This window comes from Eutrema salsugineum, unplaced genomic scaffold, assembly GCF_000478725.1.
Source record: "Eutrema salsugineum unplaced genomic scaffold, Eutsalg1_0 scaffold_9, whole genome shotgun sequence".
Taxonomy (NCBI): domain Eukaryota; kingdom Viridiplantae; phylum Streptophyta; class Magnoliopsida; order Brassicales; family Brassicaceae; genus Eutrema; species Eutrema salsugineum.
Window position 1 is genome coordinate 141123 of NW_006256342.1, and position 27536 is coordinate 168658.

At 37.4% G+C, this 27536-nt stretch overlaps 10 protein-coding genes across 11 annotated transcripts; 7 read left to right on the forward strand and 3 right to left on the reverse strand.

Annotated features, from left to right (window-relative positions):
* Positions 1–142: 142 nt before the first annotated feature.
* LOC18009117 (protein TOO MANY MOUTHS) lies at positions 143–1748 on the reverse strand. The gene has a single exon (XM_006389688.2). The coding sequence runs from the start codon at positions 1687–1689 to the stop codon at positions 208–210; it is 1482 nt and encodes a 493-aa protein (XP_006389750.1). The 5' UTR covers positions 1690–1748; the 3' UTR covers positions 143–207.
* A 636-nt stretch (positions 1749–2384) lies between these two features.
* Positions 2385–4105, forward strand: LOC18009122 (SNF1-related protein kinase regulatory subunit gamma-like PV42b). The gene is made up of 5 exons (XM_024155211.1): positions 2385–2571; positions 2703–2972; positions 3143–3389; positions 3471–3575; positions 3668–4105. The coding sequence occupies exons 1-5, from the start codon at positions 2453–2455 to the stop codon at positions 4004–4006; spliced, it is 1080 nt and encodes a 359-aa protein (XP_024010979.1). The 5' UTR covers positions 2385–2452; the 3' UTR covers positions 4007–4105.
* Positions 4106–7026: 2921 nt separating this feature from the next.
* Positions 7027–8019, forward strand: LOC18008506 (pseudo histidine-containing phosphotransfer protein 6). 2 transcript variants are annotated; one of them, XM_006389690.2, is made up of 5 exons: positions 7027–7095; positions 7233–7363; positions 7485–7628; positions 7726–7798; positions 7931–8019. In XM_006389690.2, the coding sequence occupies exons 1-5, from the start codon at positions 7027–7029 to the stop codon at positions 7976–7978; spliced, it is 465 nt and encodes a 154-aa protein (XP_006389752.1). In that variant the 3' UTR covers positions 7979–8019. The 2 variants fall into 2 exon arrangements, with proteins under 2 accessions (XP_006389752.1, XP_024011881.1); XM_024156113.1 differs by having other exon boundaries at positions 7233–7297.
* A 736-nt stretch (positions 8020–8755) lies between these two features.
* LOC112088996 (F-box protein PP2-B11) lies at positions 8756–10066 on the forward strand (the record flags this gene model as incomplete). The annotated part of the gene is given in 5 exon segments (XM_024159783.1): positions 8756–8980; positions 9431–9549; positions 9662–9680; positions 9682–9759; positions 9761–10066. Coding segments are annotated over 5 exon segments (747 nt in total), but the record flags the coding sequence as incomplete, so codon positions are not given.
* Positions 10067–13776: 3710 nt separating this feature from the next.
* LOC18008101 (protein LURP-one-related 5) lies at positions 13777–14799 on the forward strand. Its single transcript, XM_006389692.2, has 2 exons — positions 13777–14153; positions 14284–14799. Exons 1-2 carry the CDS (start codon positions 13926–13928, stop codon positions 14686–14688), a joined length of 633 nt encoding a protein of 210 aa, XP_006389754.1. The 5' UTR covers positions 13777–13925; the 3' UTR covers positions 14689–14799.
* Positions 14800–15540: 741 nt separating this feature from the next.
* LOC18007970 lies at positions 15541–17193 on the reverse strand. Its single transcript, XM_006389693.2, has 3 exons — positions 16473–17193; positions 15975–16147; positions 15541–15875 (listed from the first exon to the last, which is right to left on the reverse strand). Exons 1-3 carry the CDS (start codon positions 17067–17069, stop codon positions 15689–15691), a joined length of 957 nt encoding a protein of 318 aa, XP_006389755.1. The 5' UTR covers positions 17070–17193; the 3' UTR covers positions 15541–15688.
* Positions 17194–18480: 1287 nt separating this feature from the next.
* Positions 18481–18906, reverse strand: LOC18009395 (EPIDERMAL PATTERNING FACTOR-like protein 8). The gene is made up of 2 exons (XM_006389694.1): positions 18807–18906; positions 18481–18695 (listed from the first exon to the last, which is right to left on the reverse strand). Exons 1-2 carry the CDS (start codon positions 18904–18906, stop codon positions 18481–18483), a joined length of 315 nt encoding a protein of 104 aa, XP_006389756.1.
* A 1482-nt stretch (positions 18907–20388) lies between these two features.
* On the forward strand, positions 20389–22029 carry LOC18008860. Its single transcript, XM_006389696.2, has 5 exons — positions 20389–20497; positions 21055–21168; positions 21269–21348; positions 21462–21586; positions 21664–22029. Exons 1-5 carry the CDS (start codon positions 20445–20447, stop codon positions 21733–21735), a joined length of 444 nt encoding a protein of 147 aa, XP_006389758.1. The 5' UTR covers positions 20389–20444; the 3' UTR covers positions 21736–22029.
* A 1248-nt stretch (positions 22030–23277) lies between these two features.
* Positions 23278–24961, forward strand: LOC18007836 (probable polygalacturonase At1g80170). Its single transcript, XM_006389697.1, has 6 exons — positions 23278–23370; positions 23474–23650; positions 23885–24092; positions 24231–24312; positions 24417–24639; positions 24734–24961. Exons 1-6 carry the CDS (start codon positions 23278–23280, stop codon positions 24959–24961), a joined length of 1011 nt encoding a protein of 336 aa, XP_006389759.1.
* Positions 24962–25206: 245 nt separating this feature from the next.
* Positions 25207–27517, forward strand: LOC18008710 (pentatricopeptide repeat-containing protein At1g80150, mitochondrial). Its single transcript, XM_006389699.2, has 2 exons — positions 25207–27031; positions 27130–27517. The coding sequence occupies exon 1, from the start codon at positions 25614–25616 to the stop codon at positions 26805–26807; it is 1194 nt and encodes a 397-aa protein (XP_006389761.2). The 5' UTR covers positions 25207–25613; the 3' UTR covers positions 26808–27031; positions 27130–27517.
* The last annotated feature ends 19 nt before the right edge of the window (positions 27518–27536 follow it).

Consider the following 27536-nt stretch of genomic DNA (forward strand, 5'->3'; position numbering starts at 1 on the left):
ATCTTATGCAATTTATTCATAGGTGAGTCAAGAAACTTAGTATTTATTATTTTGTCTTCCGTAAAGGGGGAAAAAAATGCAATTGTCAATATTGAAAGGTTAGGAACACAACTTTTCACAAATGCAGAAAAAGATTGTTAAATAGTAATAATAAACTTTGGATTTATTTACAGACAAGGACAGCAGTTTTGTTTGCTAAACCCTGCCTTAACAAGAATTTAGCATGTAGCCGAAACTGAGCACAAGAAGGAATGCAGATAGACGAAAGAAGCCCAAAGACTTGGAACCGCTTGACACGTCCGTAGTTTCGTCCGTGACACCATCTCCTTTAGATAGATGCTGGACCGTACCAGAAGGACCAGGTCTCTGCGTTTCCCCTTCACACAACCTGACACTTGAACCGGATGACGAACCGAAGACATCATCCAAGTCATTGCCCCGGTTCACGCACAAACCAGCATTGTTATACAGCCTCAGCTTTCTCCTCATCCTCCACACTGTGTCTCTCTCGAACGGCACTGGCCCTGTCAGACGATTATCGTTTAGCCTCAGCTCGCTTAGATACTTTACACCCCGAAACTCAATAGGAATCGGTCCGGTCAAGTTGTTGCCCTCCAGATGAAGGACCCGGAGACTGGTTAAACGGGTCAAGGATCCCGGTATGGAGCCCTGGAGATTCATATTTGAGAGAACTAGAACCATCAAGTTGTTGAGCCCTTTGAGCGAGTTTTCCGGAATCGCCACTGAGAATTCTGTGTTGCCTTTGAGCACCAAAGCTTGAAGAGAGTGTAGGCCTTGGAGAGAAGAAGGGAATGGACCTGATAACCGGTTATAGCTCAAATCCAGAAGCACTAGTTGGTTGAGCCGGTTAATCGAGTCCGGGATGGTACCAGTGACTCGGTTACGGCTAAGATCGACTTTTATCAACGAAGCACAGGCCGAGAGCGTGGATGGGACCGGTCCGGTTAAAAGATTATGGTTCAAGTCGAGGACGTTGAGATCCGGAAGAAAAAAACCGGGAACAGAACCAGACAACCGGTTCGCACTCAAATCAAGCGATCTTAAACCGGAGAAGCGGTTAAAGGACAAGGGGATGGAGCCGTTGAGGTTGTTGTGATGCAAATCAAGAACTCTCAAATTGGTGAGATTGCCCAACTCGTCCGGGATGGGACCGAAAAGGCCATTCTCCCTCAAAACGAGCGTTTGCAAACTCGAACCCAAGCGGCCCAGAAACGGCGGTATCCGCTGTGGGGCCCGGCCTAAACAGCGGTAGAAAAACAGGGCTTTGAGGTGTTTAAGCCTCGTGAGGGACTCGGAGACGTAAGAGCGTTCTGGGTCACAAGTCGGGAACGCCGTGTCGTCTGAGAGCGCTCCGAACGACAGAGAGACGACGTGGTAGACGTTATCCTGGTCCGGCATACACTCGATCCCGTGCCACCTCCCTCGACACACGTCCGGGATCGCGGCAGCCCAGTCGTTGCCGGTCGCGCGCATTATGTCGTAAACGGCATCTTGCTCGTCGGGCTCCGTGTGCGCGCCGTCGTTGGTCATCGTGAATCCAGTTTGTGGGCCGTCAATCAGAGCCGACGGCGCCGTCGAGTCAGAGGTGATCACGGTGAAAGATAGGACCAACGGAGATATCATAGAGAAGACAAGGAACATATGGCGGTAGAGACCATACTGTGCCATTTTTCTTTCTTGTGTGATTGCTCGTACTAGTAGTAGTAGCAGGGTTATTGAATCTTGGGTTTTGAATCTTATTAATTGTGTGTTTTCCCCTTTGCTCTTTCTTTTGTGTGTGTGTGTATTTATCTATAATGTAAGTAAGAATATGGTGGGTCCAACCAAATAAACGTTTACTATGTCATTATGGCTTTCACGGGATCACTCGAGGAACGAAATAAACAAAATTCCTGCTTCTCGATTCCTGCATTTATTGGTTTCACGAGATATTCGAGCTGACTTGGGCTCTGGATCCGACCCGTTTCATAAACGGTTGGAATTTACCCGAATTCTTCTTTGCTCATTTCGCTCCCTTTTTTCTTTTGGGCCGAGCCCATATTCTCATCATCCACAAATCGATTTGCTAGTTTAAAATTTTGTTTTTCCTTTTCAAATTTGGAATTGGGGGGTGTTGCATTTGTTTTTCGACTGCAGGACAAACAGTAGATAAAAAGTTTAAATTATTATGTTGTAACTTGTAGTAACACCAGAATCTAAGTAAAGGGACGCGTGGTGTTGAGAGCACATGCCATGGGTGCACCAAAACGTAATACGTGTCATGCTAATATGAATAATGAATAATTGATGATGATGAGGTAACCATGATGAAGCATCAAAAGAAAGAAGAAAAAAATGATAAGCTGTTTATCCATCAGCCTCTAACCATTTTCGTCGACTAGGCTTAGTTTCAAGCTCCTCTGTCGTCTCGCCCAAGCACAAAACCTTATTAATGCAGTCTTCAAACTGCAGCCGTCTGATGGACTTTAAAGTCAAAGATCTGACGGTGGACAAGCGGCGGCTCGTCCAAGTTTCGGATAACGCCACTCTAGCAGACGCCTTAAACGTCATGGTAAAGCACGGTTAATTAATATTGATCTTGTTGCAACTAATGTACGTAGTCCTGGATTAGGAAAACGATGACCGGTTGAACAACAAAATTTTACTAACACGAATGTCGTATTGTTTTTCTATATCAAACCGGTGGCAAACGGAGTAAGAGCCGTACCGGTGGCTGCGGCACCAGGACAGTGGTTAGGGGCTGGTGGATCCATGATTGTGGAGTCGGACAAAGAGACAGGAAGTGCAAAGAAACAGTACATAGGAATGGTGACGATGCTGGATGTTGTGGCGCACATCGCCGGAAACGAGGGAGAGAATGGGCTCGATAAGAAAATGGCTGCTCCTGTCTCTTCTATCATTGGTCATTGCCCTGAGGGTCGAAGCTTATGGTCTCTCAACCCCAATACCAGGTTACTGATCTAACAACCACATATATGCATCGCCTACTGAAATAAAATTTTGCATGATATTAATTAATTAAGGTTGCTTTAATTAAGTTATATATAAATGCATGAAACGAATTGAATAGGATAATCCTGAATTAATAGACTAATTATGAAAGAAAAAAAAAAAAAAACAGCATAATGGATTGCATGGAGATGCTGAGCAAAGGAATCCATAGAGTATTGGTTCCATTGGACGGTAACATGGAGAGTATATCAGGACCAGAGTTGGTTGAGTCAGCCTCTGCTTACACGATGCTGACTCAGATGGATCTCATCTCCTTCATCCTCCACCGATCCTCCTCCCATCTCCATGCTATCCTCTCCCGCACGGTCGCCAGTCTCTCCGCTGTAAACGATACCGTTTTAGCCATCACTAGCCAGGTGAAATTATCAAAGGTGATTAGAGGATATTTTCCATCGGATGAGGACAAAATTATATATAGTGTAATGTTGTTCTTACAGGCCAGAGTAAAGGATGCAGTTAAGTGCATGAGTGTGGCAATGCTTAATGCCGTTCCAATCGTTGAAGCCTCTAGCGATGAAGAGGATCATAGACAGCTCGTGGACGTACGTGACTTTTACTAGCTCTTATAATTATATGTATTTATTAATCTATGAAGTATGAAACATTCATTATATATTATGTTTTGCTGGTGCAGGGGAAAAACAGGAGAGTGGTTGGGACGTTCTCGTCGAGTGATCTGAAGGGATGTCATTTAGCCACGTTGCGTTCGTGGTTGCCGTTAAACGCGCTGGAGTTCGCTGAGAAAATCCCAAGAACGCCTTTGTTCGCCGCTGCCACGTCAACACCTGGGAGGGAGCTCGTGACATGTCACGTGACGTCCACCTTGGCCCAAGTGATCAGTATGGTCACCGCGAAACGTGTACACAGGTTTTGGGTCGTAGACCACAACGATGGGCTTCAAGGCCTCCTTTCTCTTACTGACATTATCGCTGCCGTCCGATCCGCTTTGCTCTCCACTCCTCACCATCTCTAAACCCAATATCGCCTTCTCGAGTTTCTACTGTATTAATTGGTTTCTACCAATTTTTTTTTTTTTTAAGAAAAACGTCCACACTTTTATTTCCTTTTAATGTACATTATATTTTATTTAACCCGTAAGGAAAAGTGATACTTGTTCGGAATCAAAGCGAGGAATAACGACTAACGAGTCTTGTTGCTTGACAGAGACGCTATCCATTAGGGTTGGGCGCGGAGCGGATATTCTGGATTTTGAGGATATTCGTGATCCGCTCTGTCCGGATAATCATGTTTCTGATCCGTATCCGCTCTGTAACTATCCGGATATTCGTTTTTCTACCCATAAAAATATTTAAATAATAATATATTTAAAATAAAAATTTTAAAAATAAAAATTTAGTTAAAAATGACAATATTTTCTTTAAAAATATATTTTTTTACTTAACTTATTAAGTTTTAATATTTATAATAATCAAATTTATAAACAAAAATTCATAAAAATTACATTTATATATAATAATTATATAAATTATATGAATTATTATCTATCTATATATATATATTTATATCGGAGCGGAGCGGATATCCGTCTTAATTTATTTTAGTATTTGTGATTTGCTCCGTTTTTAACGGATATTGAGTTTTAATATTTGCTTTACTCCATAAAATTACGGATATTCGGATTTTTCGGATCAAATCGAGACGGATAACGGATCGAAGCAAATATAACAGATATTTTGCCCAACCCTACTATCCATCGCTAGACGGGACTTTCCATCATTTGGGATTTCTGTAGAAAGATATTTTATACACACATCTCTACATATATAATATTGCGCCTATGGAACAAAAAGAGCAAAACCAATCATACGAATTTTCTTTTTTTATAAGGGTGGTGGTGACTAATGAATACGGGGTACTCAAAGTCTCGAACACGGGGCGCAAACAAGCATGGCATACGAATGAGACAAACAATTTGTTTTATCTTTTGTATATATATAGTTCTGTAATCATAATTTAATCACTATTGGTTATAATCGTTAATATAACCTTAAAAAGCCTCCACTCATTGTGCGCTCCACTTTTACTACTTACTCTGATAGCATAAAAAGTAGTATTAAGTTAGTATATATATAGTTAAAGTATTTGTTTGTTCCTATTCAACCACGCCCTTTGCTCCTTTTTAGTATTTCTATTTGCATTTTCTTGATAACGCGGCTCCAGTTACACAATTTATTGTAGCTAGCTTTTTTTTTTTTGTTCAACCTATTGTAGCTAGCTACTATATGTTTTTCATTTATGATTCTACACTAGGTCACAATAATTACTCATGAGCACGCTTTTTGTGCTCCGAATTCCGAAAAATCATTCTTCGTTAGTTATCGCAACTTTATGTAAATAATTGTACTTTTTGATTCAACGGAGACGACTCATTAAGAAGGATGATTAGCGGCTTATCATACGTGCCAGATTTATTATTAGAGGCGCTTTATACATATAGTATAATTATGAGATAATCTAGAGGAGTTAGAAGTTAGCAGTCGCTTTACTTTCATTGAGATATACACACACACCACTGAATAACGTAGCATATTCTGTGTCACAAAACATATATGTCGGGATTCAATTATCATGTCCATGTTTCATGTTTAACCTTAAAAATATATCTGGTCCAAACCGTCTATATATGGCAGTTGTTGATTACTATGTGAATGTCACAGACAATTTTCTTTCAAAATTATTTATACTGATCACACTAGGAAAGAACTTCAAACCTTTGGTGCTTACTAATGTTAAAATTACTTTATTTGGGGGAAACAATTCACGCATGTTTCTGTGTTGTGTTTGTGTTTCTTGTACTCTTATGCTGTTTTCCGTTTTTGTTTTTTTTTTTTCTATCTATAAATCAAGGGTTTTTTTTTTATCTGATCGAGAAAGAGAGAGGCCTTTTTAGGAATAGAAAAGGATGGAGTGAATTTGAAGCCTGGAGAATAGCGAACACTCACTGCAAAGTTAGTGGGAAAGTCGCGCGTCATACGAGGGAGCAACAAAGTGTGGGCCTTTCTTTTACAGTCTCAGAAACTAATGCATGCCCACATTTTTAAATTTCATATAGTATTATTATGTATCCCGTGTCTAGAGTGGATGATTATGCTATAATCAGATCTCAAAGCTCTCATAATACATTAGTTATAAGGATGATTATAACTCGATAACTTACAATCGTTGAATCTGTCTTCGTCTTTATTTAAATCGATTGAGGTTTTTTGTTTTTTTTAGAATGTAAGATAAAAAGAAAAATGTAAATAAAGAACCATGGTGTACTTACGTAATTGATTGTATTTTTTAAATATTATATATGTTTTATGTAATCTTGAAATCTATATAAATAAAGACAGAAAGAATCAGTAAAAACAAAATAAGATTGAAGTAAGGCAGATAGAGATAGATATAGAGTATAGACTGCGGGAGGAGTAACCTGATCTGACCGGGTAACAGGTGGTTGTCGGGAGGAAGAACGCCGCTATTGGCAGTATCACGCGGGGTAACCGGCTGGCGGCTGTAACCGGTGACTGACTCTAAAATTACAAAAAAATACACATTCCCTGCTTTGTACAGAGTACAGTGTGAGTGTTATGAGTTGTGGCTTTTTCCCTTGGGACGGTCCCGTTTATTCCCCACACCCTCCTCGATTCTTACCCCTTTTCTCTTCCACTTACCTTATTTCTCACACGCGCGTGAAATTTATATTTATATTCACCCTCACGCAATACATATATATAAAAGCAACTGTTGATTATCACGCTAAAAGTGGGAATTAAAAAGGTAATCTGACTCTTAGAAATTTGAATAGAAGCACAGGTATATATATCTATAAATACCACCTCTACAACCAACACAAAACCGGATCATAACATAAGTCCTCTCAGAAGGAGTTCAAGCAAGACCGGTTTAACAATTTTTTTTTTTAAAAAAAAAAAAAAGAAGAGGAAAGATAGTACCGGAAAACCGGACAAGACGGGTGTGCCGTTGTGGATGTTGGGGTTGGGTGTGGACCGGCTTCAAGCCGACATCAACCGCCTTCTAACCTCCCTCTTCCACCAGGTTTTACTTTCTCTATATATAGAAATTAAACAGTCTCATCATCTCCATTTCACATATTATATTTATCCATGCATGTATATTGATATGTCTGTTTTTAAGTGAAAATTAAGGGATGATTAAATACGTGATGAGTGTAGGGAGTGCTGGACGAGCAGTTCTTGCAGCTGCAGCAACTTCAAGATGACACTTCACCAACCTTTGTGTACGATGTCATTAATATCTATTTCGACGAATCCGAGAAGTTACTCCGCAACCTTAGATTATTGCTGTGAGTTTTTATCTTCATCTTTCTCTATTAATTATTTACATATCGTAATGTGACTATGTTAAAATATTTATTAGCTAGCTAGGTCCAGAAATTAAATAAAAATGAATGAATGAATGAACAGGATGGATAGGGAGTTCTCGGACTACAAGAAGATAGGATTGCATCTGAATCAGTTGGTGGGGAGCAGTTCCAGCATTGGTGCTCGTAGGGTTCGCAACGTCTGCGCTGCCTTTCGCTCTGCTTCCGAGCTTAACAACCGCCCTGGGTACATACTCATCAATTAAACGACTATTTCTTTGTATTCACATATTTATACATATATTACTTAACTGTCAATATATATCATCATGATGATGCCTCAGGTGCTTGAGAGGACTGGAGGTAGTAGAGCATGAGTATCATTACCTCAAGAATATGATGCATGAGCTCTTCCAGGTACTTGGTATTGCTTAGTTAGTTAGTTACACACACAACGTACACATACTGTTTATATAATTTGATCGAGTATATAAAGAAAACCTGAAAAACGAGTATTTTGTTGGATTTCATCTATCTGAATGGTTGCAGCTGGAGCAGCAGAGGCTATTAGCTGCAGGAGTCAGATATCCAGTGTAGATTTTATTTATAACTATGTTTTATATCTTATCAAAATTCCGATAATCAATAAGAAGAGAGCTAATTATAAATGCGTGTCATGATAGTGTTTGGTTGTAATTCTTTCTAATGCTTTCATAATTTCAAGGTTAAATTACAGTCGCTTTTGTAATTTCAAGGCTTCTACATACGTATCTATGAGTTTAACTAACCCATATTCTTGGTAACAAAAAAAAATGTAGACATACGTATTATCTCTTACAGAATCATAAACATCTTCTAGAAAGAAAAAAAGAAACTGGGCTATAGGTCACAATAAAAGAAGAATTTGGGCCTACTGTGCGGCCCACACTAAGATCATCACAGATGATGATTTCTTATATGGATGGGGGAAAAGCGAATAACAGACTACTTTTTCTCTCTCTCTTTTTCGTTTATATTTCTCGTCTTGAAAACTCGTTTGCGGATGCTTTAGCCAAGTCGGCACTAGCTTATAACAACGTTTACTCCACGAATGGAGGTTAATCTCTCTCTAAAATTCAGCAGTTGATCCACACTAAACAAAAAAAGAGACTAATTTTCAAAGTTCAGTTTGTCGAAGTGAAACGATTCGTTCAGTTTATCAGTTTCTAGATAAAATCATTTTGTAACTCAAAATCTGTTTTATTATTGGAAAGTCGAATCCAATGATTATATCTAATCTACTTTTTATGGATAAAATTTAAACAATAGAAATGCAATTTCTAGCACTTAATTATAGTAGTAAAAAAGGAAAAAGAAAAGCGTTGTTGACTGTAAAACAAAATTACTTGCTTAGCTTCGCCCCGCGACGTTTGCCGATCATCGGCCGTCTCCACGATCTTCAGATCCGCCGCCGACTCCGACGGTGTCTGGAATCATTTCTTACCTTCCGAATTCCCCGACGGCTTTGCGGCACCTGAGGCTGAGGGTCTTCTTCCCAATAGGAAAGGCCTCTTCTTCTCCCTCGTCCACAATCCTCTTCTTCTCCCCGACGCCCTTTTGGTTTCTTTCTCCTCTCTCTTGTTACTTGCTACTTCCTTTATCGACTCCAATTATATCCGATTTCCAGTTTGTTTTTATGTCAATTTATTTAGCTGTCCAATCTCAGAAACTACCATGGGATATTTATAAACATATGTGACATTAATCTTTTGGGTTTAAACATACTAAATGGCGGTCTTAAATCTTTAATAATGCTTACTGAAGGAATGTCTTTCTTTTTTTAATATGGTTCTCTACCCGATAGCAATTTCAAAACAAAGCAGAATAGTTCCCAATTTTTCTGATTTAAGTTTTAAAAACGTTTAATCACAGTTGTAGAACAAGTTTATTTTTTTTTCTGAATATAATTTAACATTAGATTCAAAAAAAAAAAGGAATGTCTTTTTTTTCTTTTTCTGCTGTGATATATCACACATACTGACTGTATTATGTGATTTTTTTAAAAAACAGAGCTTTTGGCTGGAGAGAAGGAGTGGTAACAAGTGCTACATGATAGCAGCTAGGGCCTTGAATATAACTTGGGGACATGATCAGAAATACTGGGAGTGGATCTCCCTTCCAGATACCAGGTCTTCCTCCTTCTTCTCTCATTCACACCAGCTTCCTCTTTATCATCATTGCTCTTTTTTTTTTAAAAAAAAAAAATGAAATGGTTTTCTTGGGGATTTCATGCACAAACAGGTTCACACAAGTGGCTGCATGAGCTTATTATGGTATGGTGGCTTGACATCACTGGAAAACTCAACATAAACCTTCTCTCTGATGACACACACTACGCCTGCTTACCTTGTCTTTAAGTGGAACCATTCTCCCTACGGTTTTCGTCAGCCCGTCGAGGCCTCCCTTGCCTTGGCTGGCACAGAGCCTCCTCAGCCTTCCATGGTTAGTCTCATGCAGAATCGGGCAACCGAACAAGGTCACTGTTCTGAGCTGAGAACTGATGGTTGGTACGAGGTCAAACAGGGACACTTCTTCAAAAGGAGAGGAGATTTGGGCGAAATTGAGATGAACCTCAAGGAGACAAAAGGGGCTTCTGTGAAGAAAGGCCTTATTGTTCATGGAATCAAGATTAGGCCACTGCCCTAATCAAATATACTACTGCTGTTAATTACTTCCTTTCTTCTGCACTTTCTAGTCTTCTTTTGATTCTTTCCCTCTGCCTTCTTTGTGTGTTTCTCTTTATATTTTATCGATTAACTTTTTTTCTTATCAGTGTTTCAGTTTGATGGTTGCTTTATTATTATAAATAATTGACTATTTAATTACCTGGAAGCCTTGCGTTAATTCCCCAGTTTATTACAACTCGAGCATGCAGATTATTTAAGGGAGTAGTTGAACTAATTATCTAGCGAAAGAAAACAAGAAAATAATTAAACAGTTAGAAAACAGCAAACAAAATACCGTATAATGTCAACCAAAAATAATACTCCAATTTTTTTTTTTTTTAAACTCGTTGTTACTGTATGCAGAGCCGTGCTTAGCTTGTTAGGAAAAAGGCATTTGCTTCAAGCCCCTGATTTTTTTTTATAAAATTAGTGCTCCAAAAGTTAAAATTTAACAATATACTGATTAAATATCATTTAAAGTTTAATGAGTTTAAGATTTTTGTCTTTTTTATGAATAATAATTGACATGAGATATCGTATATTCCCACTATTTCAAATAGATGTTTAAGAAAAAAATGTTTCGAAAAGATAGATTGGGTGTATCCAAATTATTATTAGTATTATGTCTAATACTACTATTATTACTAGTATTATTGGCAAAAAAAAATTATAACTGTGAAATGTGTGCTTAAATAAAGACTATTAAAAAGAACAAGAGCATCTGACTTCTTCGTTACCCAATGGAAAGCCTCTTTCAATTTGGATTCTCTCAATATAATGTCAATTGAGATTAGAATATGATTTTTACTTAACCCGTTTTTGAATTCTTCTGTCAACGTCTCAGTAGATTTTAAATTTTTTTATCTATTTTTTAATTATTTAATAGTGATAAATTGTAAACTTAAAAAAATGAGCTTATTGAATTACAATTGGTTTAAAGTTATATAAATGCTAATCATAAAAGATACATTCATGATAAAATTATAATATATATTTTTAATATTTTTGAAAAGTTAAAAAAAAATTATTACTTAAACACAAATAGAATAATAATAGTTTTAGTGCTTTAAGTTTCTTTTAGATCGAATTTCTAATATCATTGACTGTATGTAAAGTGAAAACCATGTTAATAATCATATGAACCGTAAACTTCTATTGAACTCTTCAGTATCCGTATACGTTATAAGTTTTAAATTAAAAAAGAAAAAAAGAAAAAAAGAAAAAATCATGAATCCATGATCGTGTTTAAGGGACTTGATGAAATCATTAGGCATTTATGGACGACCGACTGATATGTATGATGAATCGTGGACACGGATCTAATTTGTGAGAAAGTTGATCGCACATGCATTAAAATATCTTTTGGAGGTTAGAAACCGACCTTGGAAACGTGTTCTTTTATATGTCTCGTACGCTTTTATCCTATTTTTAGTCAATCGGGTCAGATCGACTGTTGGACTTATACATCCAAATTTAGATACTTGTTTATTTGAAACAACCCTTAATCCGAATTTCAGGTGTAGTTTTTGACCTAATCAGATATTTCTACCAAATATCCTAAAACCAAACAAAAGAAAATATCAAGAAAACATGCCAACATTATTTCTTAACCTTCTAAATTATTTTGAGAAACTTTTTTTATTTTGGTTTAAGAGAAAACTTGTATTTGCTATACACATTTTAACCCAAAAAAAAATACACGTACGTGTGCAAGTAATATATAAATGCGGGTACGAAAGCTGCTTATGGTCAAATGATCAAATAGTGTTTTTTGCTTTATTTTTTTGGACGAAGATCAGATAGTTGTAAGTTTGTCATAACATATGATTTTGCTTAAAGGTTTCAAATAAATCGTTGTCATACAAAAAGGAAGAAAAAAATATTATGCTAGTTTGTAGTATTAAATGACATCGTTAGGATTGTGTTATCTTCAATAGTTCAATGATATGTAGTGGGAATCTTTTTTTCCCATGCAGGCCACTTGATGGGTTTAATATATGAAATCATGCATCATATAGATATATATATATATATACACAAATGTGTGTTTAATATTCAGGCATGGCAAAACCCACATTTTACACACTTTTAATTTGTTTCCGTTACAGAACCAATACTTTTGGAAGTTTAGTACTATATCATTGACTGCCTAGCTGGTCGTGGACCTTGAAAGATACACGCAAGTTTCATATTTTATATAAAAATATCAACGATGAGATCTGAGAATATTGTGTAAGGCTGTGAGCTTTAAACTTATAAAAATTGAGATGCATTCCATGACTCCATTATTTTCAATCCACCAACATTTAGCTATTTAGTTATTCTAATGTAGAAGCTACTTTTTTTTCTAAACGAGATTTATTTGGTTTGTGTAATTAACTAATCATAAAGAGGAATCGATAACTTATAACTTTTATGCCCACACCACACGATATTATGCTTTATTTTAAAAAATGCTAGATATAGAAACAAAAGTACCCTTTTGATATGTACTGCTTGTAGAATCATTATACAATATGTGTGGAATATTGTTAGAATCGAAAAAAAAAGGAGAGAAGGAGAAACAGTGATCGGAAAGGAAGAAGCAATGTAAGGTTAATGTTGCCGAAGACCGTCAAACAAGAATCTTGAAAAGTACACACGTATACATGTAATAACCAATAACTAAATAAAAACAAAAATAATTAAATTGTCTAATACCTGAAAATACTATTAGACGTAGATTGGTATTTTAATCAGAAGTTATAACTTGTTCTACCAAAATACGATTATCATTTATTACCTTTCCAATAACCAAAAAAAGAAATTTTAAATATCGGATAACCAAACTAAAAGAAAAAATAATGTTAAGCACTAATTCATCATCTCTTAAATTTCTTTGAAAAGAAACACATGAAAATAATGTTAATACGAATATAATCCGCTTAATCGTTGAATACCAATAATAAAATCGAAAAAAACACAAGATAATAATGATTAGTACAAATTTAAATATCTAAGGACGTACGAGTCTGCGAGACCCGAACTTCTATTCATAAAAAAATAAATACAGATTCATCATTTATCAGCAGTCTTTTTCGAATTGTATCATTCGATGTTCTATAGATAAGGAGGATTACGTTAACAATAACAATGGTGTGTATTTTGCTTCCTCGCGCGTATAACGCCCTGAGAACATACTATCTTCAAGGAAAATTCAGTAAAAGTGAGAGGATTTTTATTTTTCCATTTAGAAAATGAAAAGGCATGACGAAAAATATAATGAAGGTGAAAAAGAGAAAAGAAAAACGAAGTTCTTTTCCCATTTTCAAAATCCCGGGGGAAGATTTTCCCTTCGTATTTGCTTTTATATTCCCTCGTTATTTTGCTGAAAAAAAAAAAAAAAAATTCCCTCGTTATTTTTTCATACTAATTCTATAAATTACTCTTCACAAAAGAAAACTAAACTCTCTACATGTATCTTACATGAAAATACGCGATGGTACATTGATATGTTACTTACTGTAAAGTGGCGTTTTTCATTTAAAAAAAAAAAAAACGGTGAAGTGAAGCGAAGAAAGAAATAGTGAAAGTGATAACAGTTCAAGAGACTAGTAAGCGCCACGTGTCAATATAACATTTGCTTAGACTGTAAAATTCCTCAATGAGATTCTCTCCGTGTCGTTTGCACCTTTTATAAATCTTGCACTCGTTGTCTTCCTCTTCCCCCAACCTTCAAATTTCTCTCCCCATTCTCTAATAAGTAAACTCGTAACCTTTAATCAAAGGCTTTACAAGCATCATCACGGCAACAAACCCTTGAATCCGAAATTGAGTTTGTGAAATTTGGATAATCGAGAATGAAAGGGGGTTTGCTTGTGGACGATGAATTCATACAAAGAGAAGAGAAGAACCTGACTGTTCGCAAAACTTCTCTCTTTTTCGCCGGAGATGGTTTCACGGTTTACGACTGCAAGGGCACTTTGGTCTTTCGGGTGGACTCATACGGTGGTCCCAACACCCGCGACACCGACGAGGTTGTCCTCATGGACGCTCACGGTCGTTGTCTCCTCACCCTCCGACGAAAGGTCCCTCCTTTCCTTTTAGATACTCCTTAATTTTGTTCCAAAATTGGCTCTTTGAGATATTTCCAGTTACTGAGTCAACTCGGAGAGACTCAAAACTGACTCTGTTCAATTCTTCCATTGGGTGAAACAGAGGCCGAGTTTGCGACGGAGATGGGAAGGGTATCTCGGGGAGAGATCGGAGGGGCAGAAAGCGATCTTCGGGGTGAGGAGATCGTCGATAATCGGGAGGAACGGCGTGACGGTGGAGGTGTACGGGGAGTACCAGTGCAGCGAGTACCTGATCGAAGGTAATTTCGGGCAGAGGAGCTGCACGGTGGTGGAGGCGGAGACGAGGCGGAAGGTCGCTGAGATTCGGCGCAAAGTGGATGCGTCAACGAACGTGATGCTTGGGAAAGACGTTTTCTCTTTGAACGTTAAACCCGGCTTTGATGGAGCCTTTGCCATGGGACTGGTCCTTGTGCTTGATCAGATCTACGGCGACGATTTCGTTGAGGTTGGTGAAGAGCAGGTGCACCCTTCCGCAGAAGATCCCTGATTTCTTTTTTTCTCCTCTTTTTTTTTTGGTGGGAAGCAAAACCGAGTGGAAAGAATAATTATTAATCTAGTTGTGAGTTTCTGTCGGCTTGAAAGAAACGATTTCGACAAATATTTTCCTCTCTGTCCCTTTCTGTGATTTGGTTTGAATTTCTCGATTACAGCTAGCAGTTTATTTTCAGGACAAAATATAATGGGTTTTTTTTAACTTAAGAAATAGATTAATCAAACGAACTTACAAAATAAAATGGTTTAATTTTTAAGAAAGGAGTTAGTTGGAGATAAATATATTTTGTCGACTTAATTTTTCTTTTCTTGGTGAGTTAGGCAAAAAGTTACAAGTTGTATATCTCGAACGAGTTCAAAAGTTTTTACACATCAGTCAGAAATCAGAATAGTATGAAGCTTAATTATTACACATAAAGGAGTTAGTTGGAGATAAATATATTTTGTCGACTTTATTTTTCTTTTGTTGGTGAGTTAGGCAAATTAAAAGTTACACCTTACAAGTGTATATCTCGAAAACGAGTTCAAAAGTTTTTACACATTAGTCAGAATAGTATGAAGCTTAATTATTACACATAAAAGGTCTCACGGTCATATCTATCTATTTTCTCTCTCCATAGACCTGCCATATAACGGTTGATTAACAATAATACTCCAAATCTATGGGAGATTAAGAAATAACATAGTGATAGAGCATTGTGTCAAAGTCATTTATACGGAGTTGATGTATTAATAACTCCTCTGGACTAAACTGGAACGAACATTATCAATAAAAGAATAAATGGAATGAAAGTTTTTTACTTTCTGAAAAAAAAGTTGCCACCTCAACACTTGACCATCACGAGAATTTTGAACATTTTCAGATATTGCATTTGTATTATATGTATTAAACATGCATATCATATTTATCTTTTTTTGTGTGTTAAAGTTATGTTTAACTAATTTATTAACGTAGTAATAATAAATATATAAGAGGAAGGTGTCTATATGTGTGTTTAGGATGGTGTGGTAGTAGGAGTGTGTTGGTGAAAATCACGGAACATGATACTTGGAGGCATATGGCCAATTTCATCACTCCTTTGCACTTGTTCCTCTTCTTCTTTTTCTTCATAATTTTCTTCTCCTTCTTCTTCCTCCTCTTCCACATCCCACAGAAACCTTGCGTATGAAGCTTGCACATAGCTGCACCATTATTGCAATATTGTTATCATATACTATGTAGTACTGACTGTCATTAGTTTGTGAAATATTAATACTATAGAGTAAATCTGCAAAAATTACCAGTCTTCTGGGGACAATTTGGCAGCCTGTTGGAAATAGGAGTCGGCTCTTTTACGATCTCCGTGGTTTTGCAAAATGAGATCGGCGTATAGCGAGAGAACGATTCCATCGTTGGTGTTCCCTAAAATTGCTCTTTCACAATACTCTTCTGCTTTCTTCATGTCTCCTCTTACCTGTTCATATACACATAGAAATATTAATTTCCCATCAAAAATATCATTTCCACTTATTTACGCGTTTCCCTGAAACTAAAACTATGAAAATTCTCTGGACAATTTTTGTTCGTTGGGTAGTATTATTAATTCTCGATACCAAAAAAGTCACAAACATCCATGCAATACAAACTTCACACGTGGATGGGTTTTTCTACTAAAATATCTTGTATCAAATATCCCAATAATAAATTAACAAAGAAGAAACCGAAAAACGGCTAATCAAGATTTTCAATTTCTTAGTTGACCGAAACTATACTCTAACTTAGGTATTATACGTACGTACCTCTTTCAAGAACTTGGCGTAGTTTGCGGTAAAAAGCGAGTTTCCAGGATTTAAGTCGATGATCTCCCGGTAATACGTATCGGTGGCGTCCTCACTTCCACCGCCGTCAACATCGCTTCCACCGACACCACCGCCGTTGCATCTCTTACCGCCGCTGCTTCCCATACCGCCACCACCACCACTCGCGAGAGTGTCCAGATCATGATGATGATGATCATCATCACGGACCTTCTCTCCCAGTCCAGAGCTCGAGAAGAGCCTTTCCATAAAAATAGTCGACGACGGATCCGAAATCTTTCTACCGTAGGCTGTTCCACGGGGAATTTCATCTAACGATGACCTGCGTTGCCTGCGAGGTATTACGTTTTTGCTGTCGTTGTCTCTTGATTCGATAACACTATCCTGCTTATTGTTATCAGAGAGCGGTTTGTGCAACAGCTCCCCATGCGTGTGTTCATCTATGGACTTTGATGAGAGAAGACACAACGATCTGTGTCGGCGCTGGAGCTGTGACTCGGGCTCCGGAGAAGACTCTCTCGTGCAGTGTTGTGGAAGCCACGAGCTCAGTATCGGAGCAGATGTGCTTCTCAATAACATGATGATGATCGCTAGCTCTCGGTTAATTAATTATTACAAAATATACTTTTTATATTAAAAACTCCATTAAGCGAAACCCACCGATGAGTCTCTTGATAACGTATAATTGCTAGTCTACTAGCTGGCTTAGGGTCTTTATATAATGGTAAGCCGCATAGTTAATTTAGACCGTAAAGATAAGTGTATATATTATTGGTCTCAGTCGATACCAGCCAAAAGAAAAACAATGTGAACGGGGACCATAGGTTGATAGATAAAGATCGCATAAAAACCCTTGGCCTCTGATGCTTTGACACGTTGACATCGATAAATGTGGGACCCAAATTTTCACCCACATGTCAGTACATAATAGTTTCTTACAGATAAACGGACGGTGCTTAGTGAAGAATGAGATAGAGACAAACCTTAGACGTAACTGTCAGCTACAGTGTTATCTCAGATCGAGACAATGAGCGACACGTTTTAGACTTTAGCTGACGAATTGGGACGTTATACGGCAACTCGGCAAGCGGTGAGAGATGAGTTGCTTCACAGTCATCATCTCTCTTATTCTTATGTATGCTTTTTATCATTTGGCAGGAGCTGTTTCTTTTGTCACATTAAATGTATTTAGTAGATAATTATAACGTTTTTTAGGGTTTCTTTTGAAGCTTTGAGGATAAAAACATACGTGCATAATATTAATTGATCCACTATCTATGTACATATAAGATTCCGACCATTTTTTTAGAGGTGGTAAATAATGAATCTGATTGGTTTTATATATATATATATATATATATATATATATATATATATAATGTGGATAATTTGACAACAGGAACATAAGGAATCGGTAGGATATGTTGTGCATGAAGTTGAAAGGTTCGATAATATTTTGCGGAGACGCCGGCAGTCGAGTTATTCAAAAATATATACATAGGATGCGATATTTGATTAGACGGTCGCTATCTAAACATGCAAACAGGTAGCCAGAACGTACGGTGGGAAATGAGGTTTGACTTGAGAGAAGGTCTTCGTTACTGGAGTCTCGAGCTTTTACGCTAATTAGTATTGTATGCCCATATTCTCTCATTTTTCTATTACTGCTGCTCTTTGTAGGCCCATTAAACTTCAGTCCCAAAATTATGTGTCACGCAATTGAAAGGTGGTGCGTTATTCAGCATACAGACATTATATATATGCCGTCAAACACATCATCAATTCTTGTTTTTTTTTTCCCTTTTTTAAAACTAGTCATCATTATCAGTGAATACATCATGCGAAGAGACGAGTAAATGTTTACATATTATAAGAGTCTACTCCCAAAAATTAACCACGAACCATCATCATGATATATACCATCATTCATGCATCATCATGAACGTCCATGATGAGAAGCAACACAACACATGCATTAAATATATAGATACTATTCTTGAGGTTCAAATAGTTGGTCTCGACATCTACACATCCATCTTACCGGATAATATGGTTCACTATCATCATCATCATCATTATGGGCACCATCATGAATGTCAAACAGATAAGGAAGGCAAGGCTTGCAATTCAGACACTTTTTTGCACACACCGGAGGCTCTGAACCCAGAACCGATTCCTTCCTTTTCAGTTGATGATCATGAGCCCCTGCTTATATGTACATACAAATCAGAGAATAGTTTATAAATTAATGAGAAACTTTTTTTGCAACTAGCTAGTTAAGTGGGCGATAAACTTCAGGGCTTTTGATATATATACCAGATACAATGCTGTGAAGAGATAGGAGATAGAATATGTTGACAATGAAAAATGCAGCTCCAAATAAACCAAATCGTTTGTATTTTTTTGAAGAGACCATATCTTCACTTTTTCTTAAAACATAAAGCCAGAGTTATATAGCATATACAAATGCTTTGGTATATATACAACAAACTCGTCCAGCATACACACAGTTTGGTGCATATATAAATACACATATATGGTGGATACACCATAGCCATAGACATTTGCATGGGAAAAGAGCATGTCCCCTTTTTTGTTAATTGGCCGGCTCGGCCGTATGTTTGCATATAATGTCGATCGTAAATTACTTTTAATTAGAAACACGTTTATATATATAATTGGATGAAAAAGAATTGATAGCCATACAAATTAGGACCAGTCACATAACTACTACACATCCCAGTTAAAAAAATTAAGGTTTCCGATCGATCACAACTTCACAAGATACTTTAATTTAAACAAAAATCCAATAGAAGAAAATCCACCACAATAGCTTGGTGGCCACATTCTCTATATATTATCCCGCAGTAATTCGTGATCTCTTCATCAAAATCTTTGTGAGAGGTGTCAAAAAGAAAGAATTAGTACATTGTTGGCAAAATCATAAATTCGTCAGGATTTCTTTATTAAGAAGATGCTTATGAAATCCTATATCTAGCCAGCATGGGTTTTTTCTAATGCATATCAGCATGTTAGCTAATTTTTTTTCCTATTTACGCCAAAATATTATTGTTCCATCCATCATGTAGGAGCCTAGCTATTTACAACAAAGATTGAAAAGAGAAGCAAGTTTTACTTCTCCTTTGATTTAATCAGTTTTATGTATGATTTTGATTTTAAAAGAAAAGAAAAGAAAAGAAAAGAAAACTAAAGGGTTCCGTCATGAATGAAAACAGTCTCGCCATTGGAGAAAAATGTAGTATGAGACACTAATTTGTTAAAGTCACAATGACAATGTATGTTCTTTTAGTTGGTGTATGTGGTTATAATTATACGTGCATGTTTTGGTTGACATATGTAGCCATTGAACATTAGTTTGAGAAGGTGTCAAAATTTAATTGAGAGCAGTAAGAATGGTCATCGATGGAAACGACGGTGTAAAGTGGGAAGAGGAGACAAGAGACATGTCCAAGGATGCCAATTGGCCCAAATGACGGCCAATCAATCGAACAGAGCTAAGATTTGTCGGAGAATCCCCAAGTCTACTTTGGGACAAACGTTGCTGTTGACTTAACCATGATCTTAATTAACTCTCGTGATCTCTTCTTATTCCCAGTTCCGTAACAATAAAAATATATATTCCTCTTCATCTAGAATGTTTCAACCTTTTTTAATCCAAAACTGATCAACCTTGAACATATTTATTTTTTGGTCGACTGTCGACAGTGTATATGATGAATGAAATAAATATGTGAAAAGTGAAAACGATATTTAAAAGGAAAATGATTTAAAAGAAGAAACAGAATATATTATGAGATGATTATGTAGCCAATGGTGTCGTCACACGTGACACTCTGTAGATTTTCTTGTAGCGGTCCGATTTTTTTGATTGCAAAGAAAATAATCGTCCGTCAAACATCCCAAAAGAAAAGAAAACAGTTAATTAATAAGCAAATGATCCTTGCGGTTCTCTTCGCCAATTCCGTAGGGAATGTCTTGATCGAAAGGTATGCCCTCCTCCGATTGTTCTGTTCGGAAGAAAGTTTGGATTTTTTCTTTTATGGTTGATTCCGTAGGGTTGTTCCGATTCTATTTATTTTTCGATATGGATCTTCACGCTCTACAGTCGATCTTATTATATTTTTATCGTTTCAGTGGAGTTATTTATATACTGCTGTCTCTGATATGAATGGAAATTTTGGAACCGTAACCGAAACCAAAGCTCCCTCCTTTTTTTTTTTTTTTTATAAACTGGAGATGAAAAAACAGATTCACAAATGTAATGTCTTGGCGAATTGATTCCTGTCAAAGGCTTATGTTTGGGATGCATTTTGAGAATGTCTTGGTCTGAACCTCTGAATCCTCCAATAGCCTCGTCTTTTGTTAGCTTTTACCAAATTTTGCGTTGTGCCCCTAGTACGCTCGCTGACCAACAACACATGTTATCCCTGTGGCCTCTGTGGACATTCTTCTTAATATTCATCGATAAACACTATTCGTCTTGTCCAGTCTTAACATGATCCTCACAAGTGTTAGTACACCAACTGAAAAGCTGCCCTGGCAGATTCAATGGGGTACCAGTTGAGGAACGGCTGCACTGGAGATGTTTCTTGGTGAAGCTGGGAGCAGAGAATCTCATAGGCGTTAAAAACGAGAAGCTCCTTGTTGCTTGTCACAAGTATGTTTCTTAAAGATTAAAACCAGAGCTCTAAGATTTTGATCTCGATTCTTCTAGTGGTATATTTCTTGCAATTGATCTGAGGGGGATTTTTGTGCAGGTCAGTTTATATAGTGTACACAGTGCTAGGTGATGTTAGCATCTTCCTTGTTGGCAAAGATGAGTATGGTGAACTTGCTTGTAAGTTATATTATATAACTCTTGTACTTTGAGAGGACTTTTACATATCTAGTTTTTGGGGATTCGGTATTTGAATCATTTATTTTTCTGGCTGTCGGATCTCATCATAAAAGTGGCAGAAGCGTTCTTTATCATCACCGCTGCTGTCAAAGATGTATGTGGGAAACCTCCAACGGAGAGACTCTTTTTGGATAAATATGGAAGGATATGTTTGTGTCTTGATGAAATCGTCTGGAAGGTTATCAGACCACCAAAGATTGGTGTAATTTCATTGGACTGCTTCAGAATTGAATAACCAAGGTCGTGTTGGTGCAGGGACTTGTGGAGAACACAGACAAAGACAGGATCAAGAGACTCATAAGATTGAAACCTCCTACTGAATATTAATCTGGCAGCTGATCAGGAGAAATTCTTCTACTCAAGAGTTGCGAGCCTACTTGTTTCCAGTTTAATTCCCTTGATTGAGAAAGATAATGTTCTATCGCCTTCTGTGAATCCCTAGTCTTTTTTTTTTTTTTTTGCTCTTATTCTTGGATTGAATCATTCAAAAAGCAATGTAAAAAATGTGGGTAATGGTTCTTGAGTCATGGATCACATATACTATGTGATAAGACAGAACAGAGCAAGTCAATATCATCACATCATTTGAAGTTTGTCAAATTTGTAATAGTAATTTCTAAATTACAAGAAACGCCCCCTTAAGATTTTGTTTCCTTTAACAAGTAATCACGAAAGTGGGGGTTTAGGGTTTACAATTCAAAAAGCGTAAAATGACTCAAAACCATCTCCAACAGACTTATAAACCCTTATTTTTTGAAGGAGATTTAGTCTCCAACAGACTCTTAAACCCTTATTTTTTAAAGGGTTGAACAGTGATCCCTCAAATATAAGAGGCACTGTTCAGCCCCTTAAAAAACTTTTTACTTTTCATTTTAATCCTTATAATTCATATATCTTACAAATAATCAAATAAATTTTGTCTTTTTTTTTACTTTAGTCCACGTAATTAGATATGTCAAAAACATTTCAAATATCATTATAAATTTAGCTGTTATATATTAAAATAAATAAATACATTAAACTTTAATTCACTTTATTTAATTATTGTTTATGTTGAGGACTAGTATGTAATATTCAAATACTTTTAAAGATAAATTTAAGGGTTTTTGCTGGAGCAATACACCCTTAAACCTTTATTTTGAGATTCAGTTCCCTTTAAAATAAGGGATCTTGTTGGAGATGCTCTAAGGAGATTAATAGCCTTCGATGGCTCTCGATATTAAAAGCAGAGGGAACACAAGGCAATATGATCCCTACTGATACAAATTATTAATTACATACAGAGAATCCTTAGATTGATGATCTTACGGCACATATCCATAATAAATAGATAATTAAAAAGTTTTAGAAACCAAACAGAATGCATGCATTTGTATCCAATCCTGTTATGTATAATCAATGTGAGGCCTGAATTAATCCCTTGTGTCCCTTTGTGTTGTGTGCTTATATACTGTGCTGCACACGTTCTGAAATTAATCAAAAATATTCAACTCTCCCCTTAGAACGATCCACTTCTGGTCAAAATGGTGAGACTCTTTGACTCTCTCTCTACTAACGTGAAACCTTGTTTGAGAAACTAATCCTATTTTCGTACGAATTTCGCAGGAACCTATTTTGATCCTATTCGTTGCAATTTTAGGAATTCCCGGGTTAAGCTATGGTGAATCGGTGATGAAATATGGAGCGGTTGGGGATGGACTTGCAGATGATACATCTGTAAGTACTTATCTATCACATGCAAGAAGCTCTTAATTATGAAGTGTTTTAACTTACACTAGTTAACATCTTTTAATTTGGACATGTTTTGTCAACAAAAAAAACAAGGCGTTCGAAAAGGCTTGGGACAATGCTTGTAAAGGAAGTTCCAAAATGGCAAGGGTATATGTACCAGCAGGGAAGGTGTTCCTGCTCAACTCTCTTCACTTCACTGGTCCTTGCACACTCAAACCTCTCCTTTTCACTGTAAACCCCTTCTTCACTCTACATTTAGTTAATATTATTACATGAATAATCCATAAACCAGCATCAAAATGTTTTTTTCTTTTTCTTTTTCAAAATGATATAGGTCGATGGAGAAGTGATAGCACAGAGCGATCCAAAGAAATGGCAAAAAGGGGAGAACGGGGTAATACCATGGCTCATATTCGATCAAGTGGAGGGACTTGTGATCTCAGGACGTGGCTTGTTGGACGGCCAAGGCAAAGGATGGTGGGACATTCACTGTAGAGACCATCCCGGACCTGTATATCTGTTTATTATTATATCTCCTTTCTTCAACCCTTTTTTTGGATTATATTATTATTCTAACTAAATCATCTCTACGTAATATGTTTTCAGAATTGCATCTGGCTTGCACCAACGGTAAGTTTTTTATTTTTTATTTTTGTTAAAAGAAAACAAAATAAATACAACTTGGAGGGATGTGTGTTTTGTTTGATTAACTAGTGGGTGTGAATGACATTTTTTATTCCCGCAGATGATGACATTTAGCAATTGCGGAAGTGTAACATTGACGAGTTTGAGATTCAGAAACAGTGCACAAGCACATGTTCTTGTGATGGGAAGCCAAAATGTGAACATCAATGACATCAAAATAGCATCACCGGAGGCTAGCCCTAATACCGATGGTGTACACATCACATCTTCTTCCGCCGTTTCTATTACTCATTCCGACATCGCCACTGGTAGTTTTATTTTCTTCATTAATTAGCCATATATACCAATAACCATGATTTTCATAGACACGAGAAAGAATAAAGACTAATTAAAATGCTGCTTAACTTGGTGGTTTTTTTTTGTTTGTTTCGCAATTAAATATATAGGTGATGATTGTGTGTCGATCGGAGATCAAGTGAATAATGTGAATGTTACATTTGTGAACTGCGGACCTGGACATGGTGTGAGGTAATAATAAATCTCCATGATCCGCATCGCACTTAATTTTCTTGTCAATCTAAATAAATAAATTAGAAAAGGAAAAAAAAAAACTAATGAGAAATGTGAGACAGCATTGGGAGTTTAGGAAGAGGAGGAACAAATGTAGCAGTGGAAGACATACGTGTGTGGCACGTCAACTTCACGGGAACAACTAACGGAGCTCGAATCAAGACATGGCCCGGGGGAACTGGTTACGTCCGAGGAATCGAATTCTTTGACATTCGTTTCTCCGCCGTACAAAACCCCATCATCATTGATCAGTTCTACGGTTGTGTGTCTAAATGCGCTGAGACTGTAAGTACATATCTTGTTTCTCTTCTTCTTCTTCTTCTTTATTTTAAGTTACAAAAAAACATGACTCATGAGCTGATGGAATTACCACTCTCAGAGGAAGGCAGTTCACATAGAGAAAGTGAGATACATGAAAATGAGTGGAACATCGGCGACAAAGGTGGCGATGAAGCTTGAGTGTTCAGGGGAGAGTGTTCCATGTAGCAACGTTTTCATGAGAGACATTGACTTGTCTCCGGCCATTGGAATTGATTCTCTTTCCTCTCTCTGCTCCTTTGTTCTAGGCTCAGCCCAAGGCATCGTCCGACCCTCCTCTTGTCTTTAACTAGCATATGTATGTATGTAGTGTGTAGTGTCTTAACCAATTTGTGTAAGTTTGGTAGTAAATTGAAAATACATTTGGAGTTAAAGGGGTCATACTGAAATAAACAAGAATCTCTACGTTAAAAAGGCCGACAATATAAGCCCCAAATAAGAAGATGTTAGAGCCCACTGAAATTGTTTGTTTTTTTCCTTGTCCAAAAAACCTAAAACCTTAAACCTCCTCCGTATGTCTGGTAATCTCCATCTCAGAGCTTCTCAGATCGTAAAAATCTCTCCTTTTCCGGTCGCTGCTCCGGCTTGGGATCATAACCAGCTGGGTTGAAGTTATCATATTCGCTGTTATCGCGACTTTTTTGGATATGGCTGTTGTAGAATCGCATTTTAGGTATTCTCGATTGAGGTAGATGGATGTCGAGAGGGTTTGATTAAATCTTCGCTCTCGTTGCAAATCTCTCCGTATTTGTGGAATTTCCTTTTTTTATCTTTCCTAAAAATTCATCTCAGCTTGGTATTGCTTCCTGAGGGAATGATTAGCTTGTAGATCTTACTAATTGCAAAGGCTGGAGATTTGTGGAGGGGGAAGAAATTAAATAACGTACATGCTATCGGGTTCACTATACGGGCATGTTTAGGCTCGAGGGAGGCCCTGGATCATGCTATCTCTGCGACCCATTCGCAGATTCTGCCATTCTTCTTCCTTTATAGCCACTGGGAGCGCCCATATCCCGACAGAATCCAATCTGAGCCAAGGTTTGAAACCGCTCGAGGAACCTGCCCTCGTCAAGCTTAAATCTGAGCGAGACCCTGAGAAGCTATTCAAGCTCTTTAAAGCTAATGCCACCAACCAGCTGGTGATTGAAAATCGATTTGCTTTTGAAGATACGGTTTCTAGATTAGCTGGGGCACGTCGCTTTGATTTCATCGAGGATCTTCTTGAGCATCAGAAGACACTTCGACAAGGTCGGCGCGAGGGCTTCATTGTTAGGATTATAATGTTATATGGCAAGGCTGGAATGACGAAGCACGCACTTGATACTTTCTATGATATGGATTCATACGGGTGCAAGAGGACTGTTAAATCCTTCAATGCCACACTTAAAGTCTTGACTTTGAAACCGGATCTGCACGCCATCCAGGACTTCCTTCGCGATGTCCCTTCCAAGTATGGGGTTGAAATTGACGCCGTTTCTTTCAACATTGTCATTAAATCTGCCTGTGAGATGGGTTTTCTTGACAGGGCGTATCTGGCAATGATGGAGATGGAGAAATCAGGGGTGAAACCAGACGTAGTTACATATACTACACTTATATCTGCGTTTTACAAGCACGATATGTATGTGATCGGAAATGGACTCTGGAACCTTATGGTCCTCAAGGGATGTAGGCCTAATCTCACCACCTTTAATGTTAGGATTCAGTTTTTAGTGAATCGGAGACGAGCTTGGGATGCAAATGATCTGTTGATGTTGATGCCAAAACTCCAGATGGAACCGGACAGCGTAACATATAACATGGTTATCAAAGGGTTTTTTCTTGCTGGGTTCCCTGAGATGGCAGAAAGGGTTTATACAGCAATGCATGGTCAGGGTTACAAACCCAATGAGAAGATCTACCAGACGATGATCCACTATTTGTGTAAGGCAAAAAAGTTTGACTTGGCTTATACGATGTGTAAGGATTGTATGAGAAAGAAGTGGTACCCGAACTTGGACACAGTTGGCATGTTGCTCAACGGGCTTGTTCAAAAGGGGCAGCTTGATCAGGCTAAGTTGATCATGGCGTTAATTCACAAACGAGTCCCTCCTTTCAGAAAAGAACAGTTGGTCTCCCTGAAGTCCATTTTGTAATGATTACATGAAGTGGAACAAATTTGCTACATTTACACGAGAAAGCGGCCAAAGGATTCTTTATTTCTTTTTCCTGAGTTTCTTTTGTATAGTTGTGGTGGAACTGGAAATTGGATGTGGCCCCATATTAGGAGACACACTAACTTGTTCTTAACGGATTCGACTATTTGTTCTTCTATGATAATAAAAGCTGAGGATGAACTGAAAACTCAAGTGAATGCGCAGTAAGTCATGGATGTCTCCACTATCTAAGTTTTGCTTTGTACAGATGTTAGCTGTTGTGCTATTTTTTGCAAGAACTTATGTCCTCTTTTGATTTCAGCTCGAGAGCAGTTTGGCCTACGCAAAGTTGTGACCAATCTTTTGCCTTGTGCTGGAGAAACCGTCTGCACTTGGCTCAGACGATGAAAAGCTTCTTGGAAAAAAACATCTTATTCTGGCCAAAAGAAAGGCGATTTTCATATCAACATTCATCGACGTTCCTGCTACAGTAGGAAGCTTAGACAACAGGAGAAAAGAAGAACAAGAGGCAAGTTTTGTTTTGTCGTCATTGATTTAGATGACCCACAGTCTGTGTAACGTTGGAGAAATTAATATTCTGTTCGTTGTGACAATAAAATACACTCCAACTGTTGAGCCCACAAATGAGAAAGCAAACAAAAGTTCATTTGGTGTGTGATTTGTCGCATGTGTAACTTTAACGGTAGATTTGTGGCGTAAATGATAGCA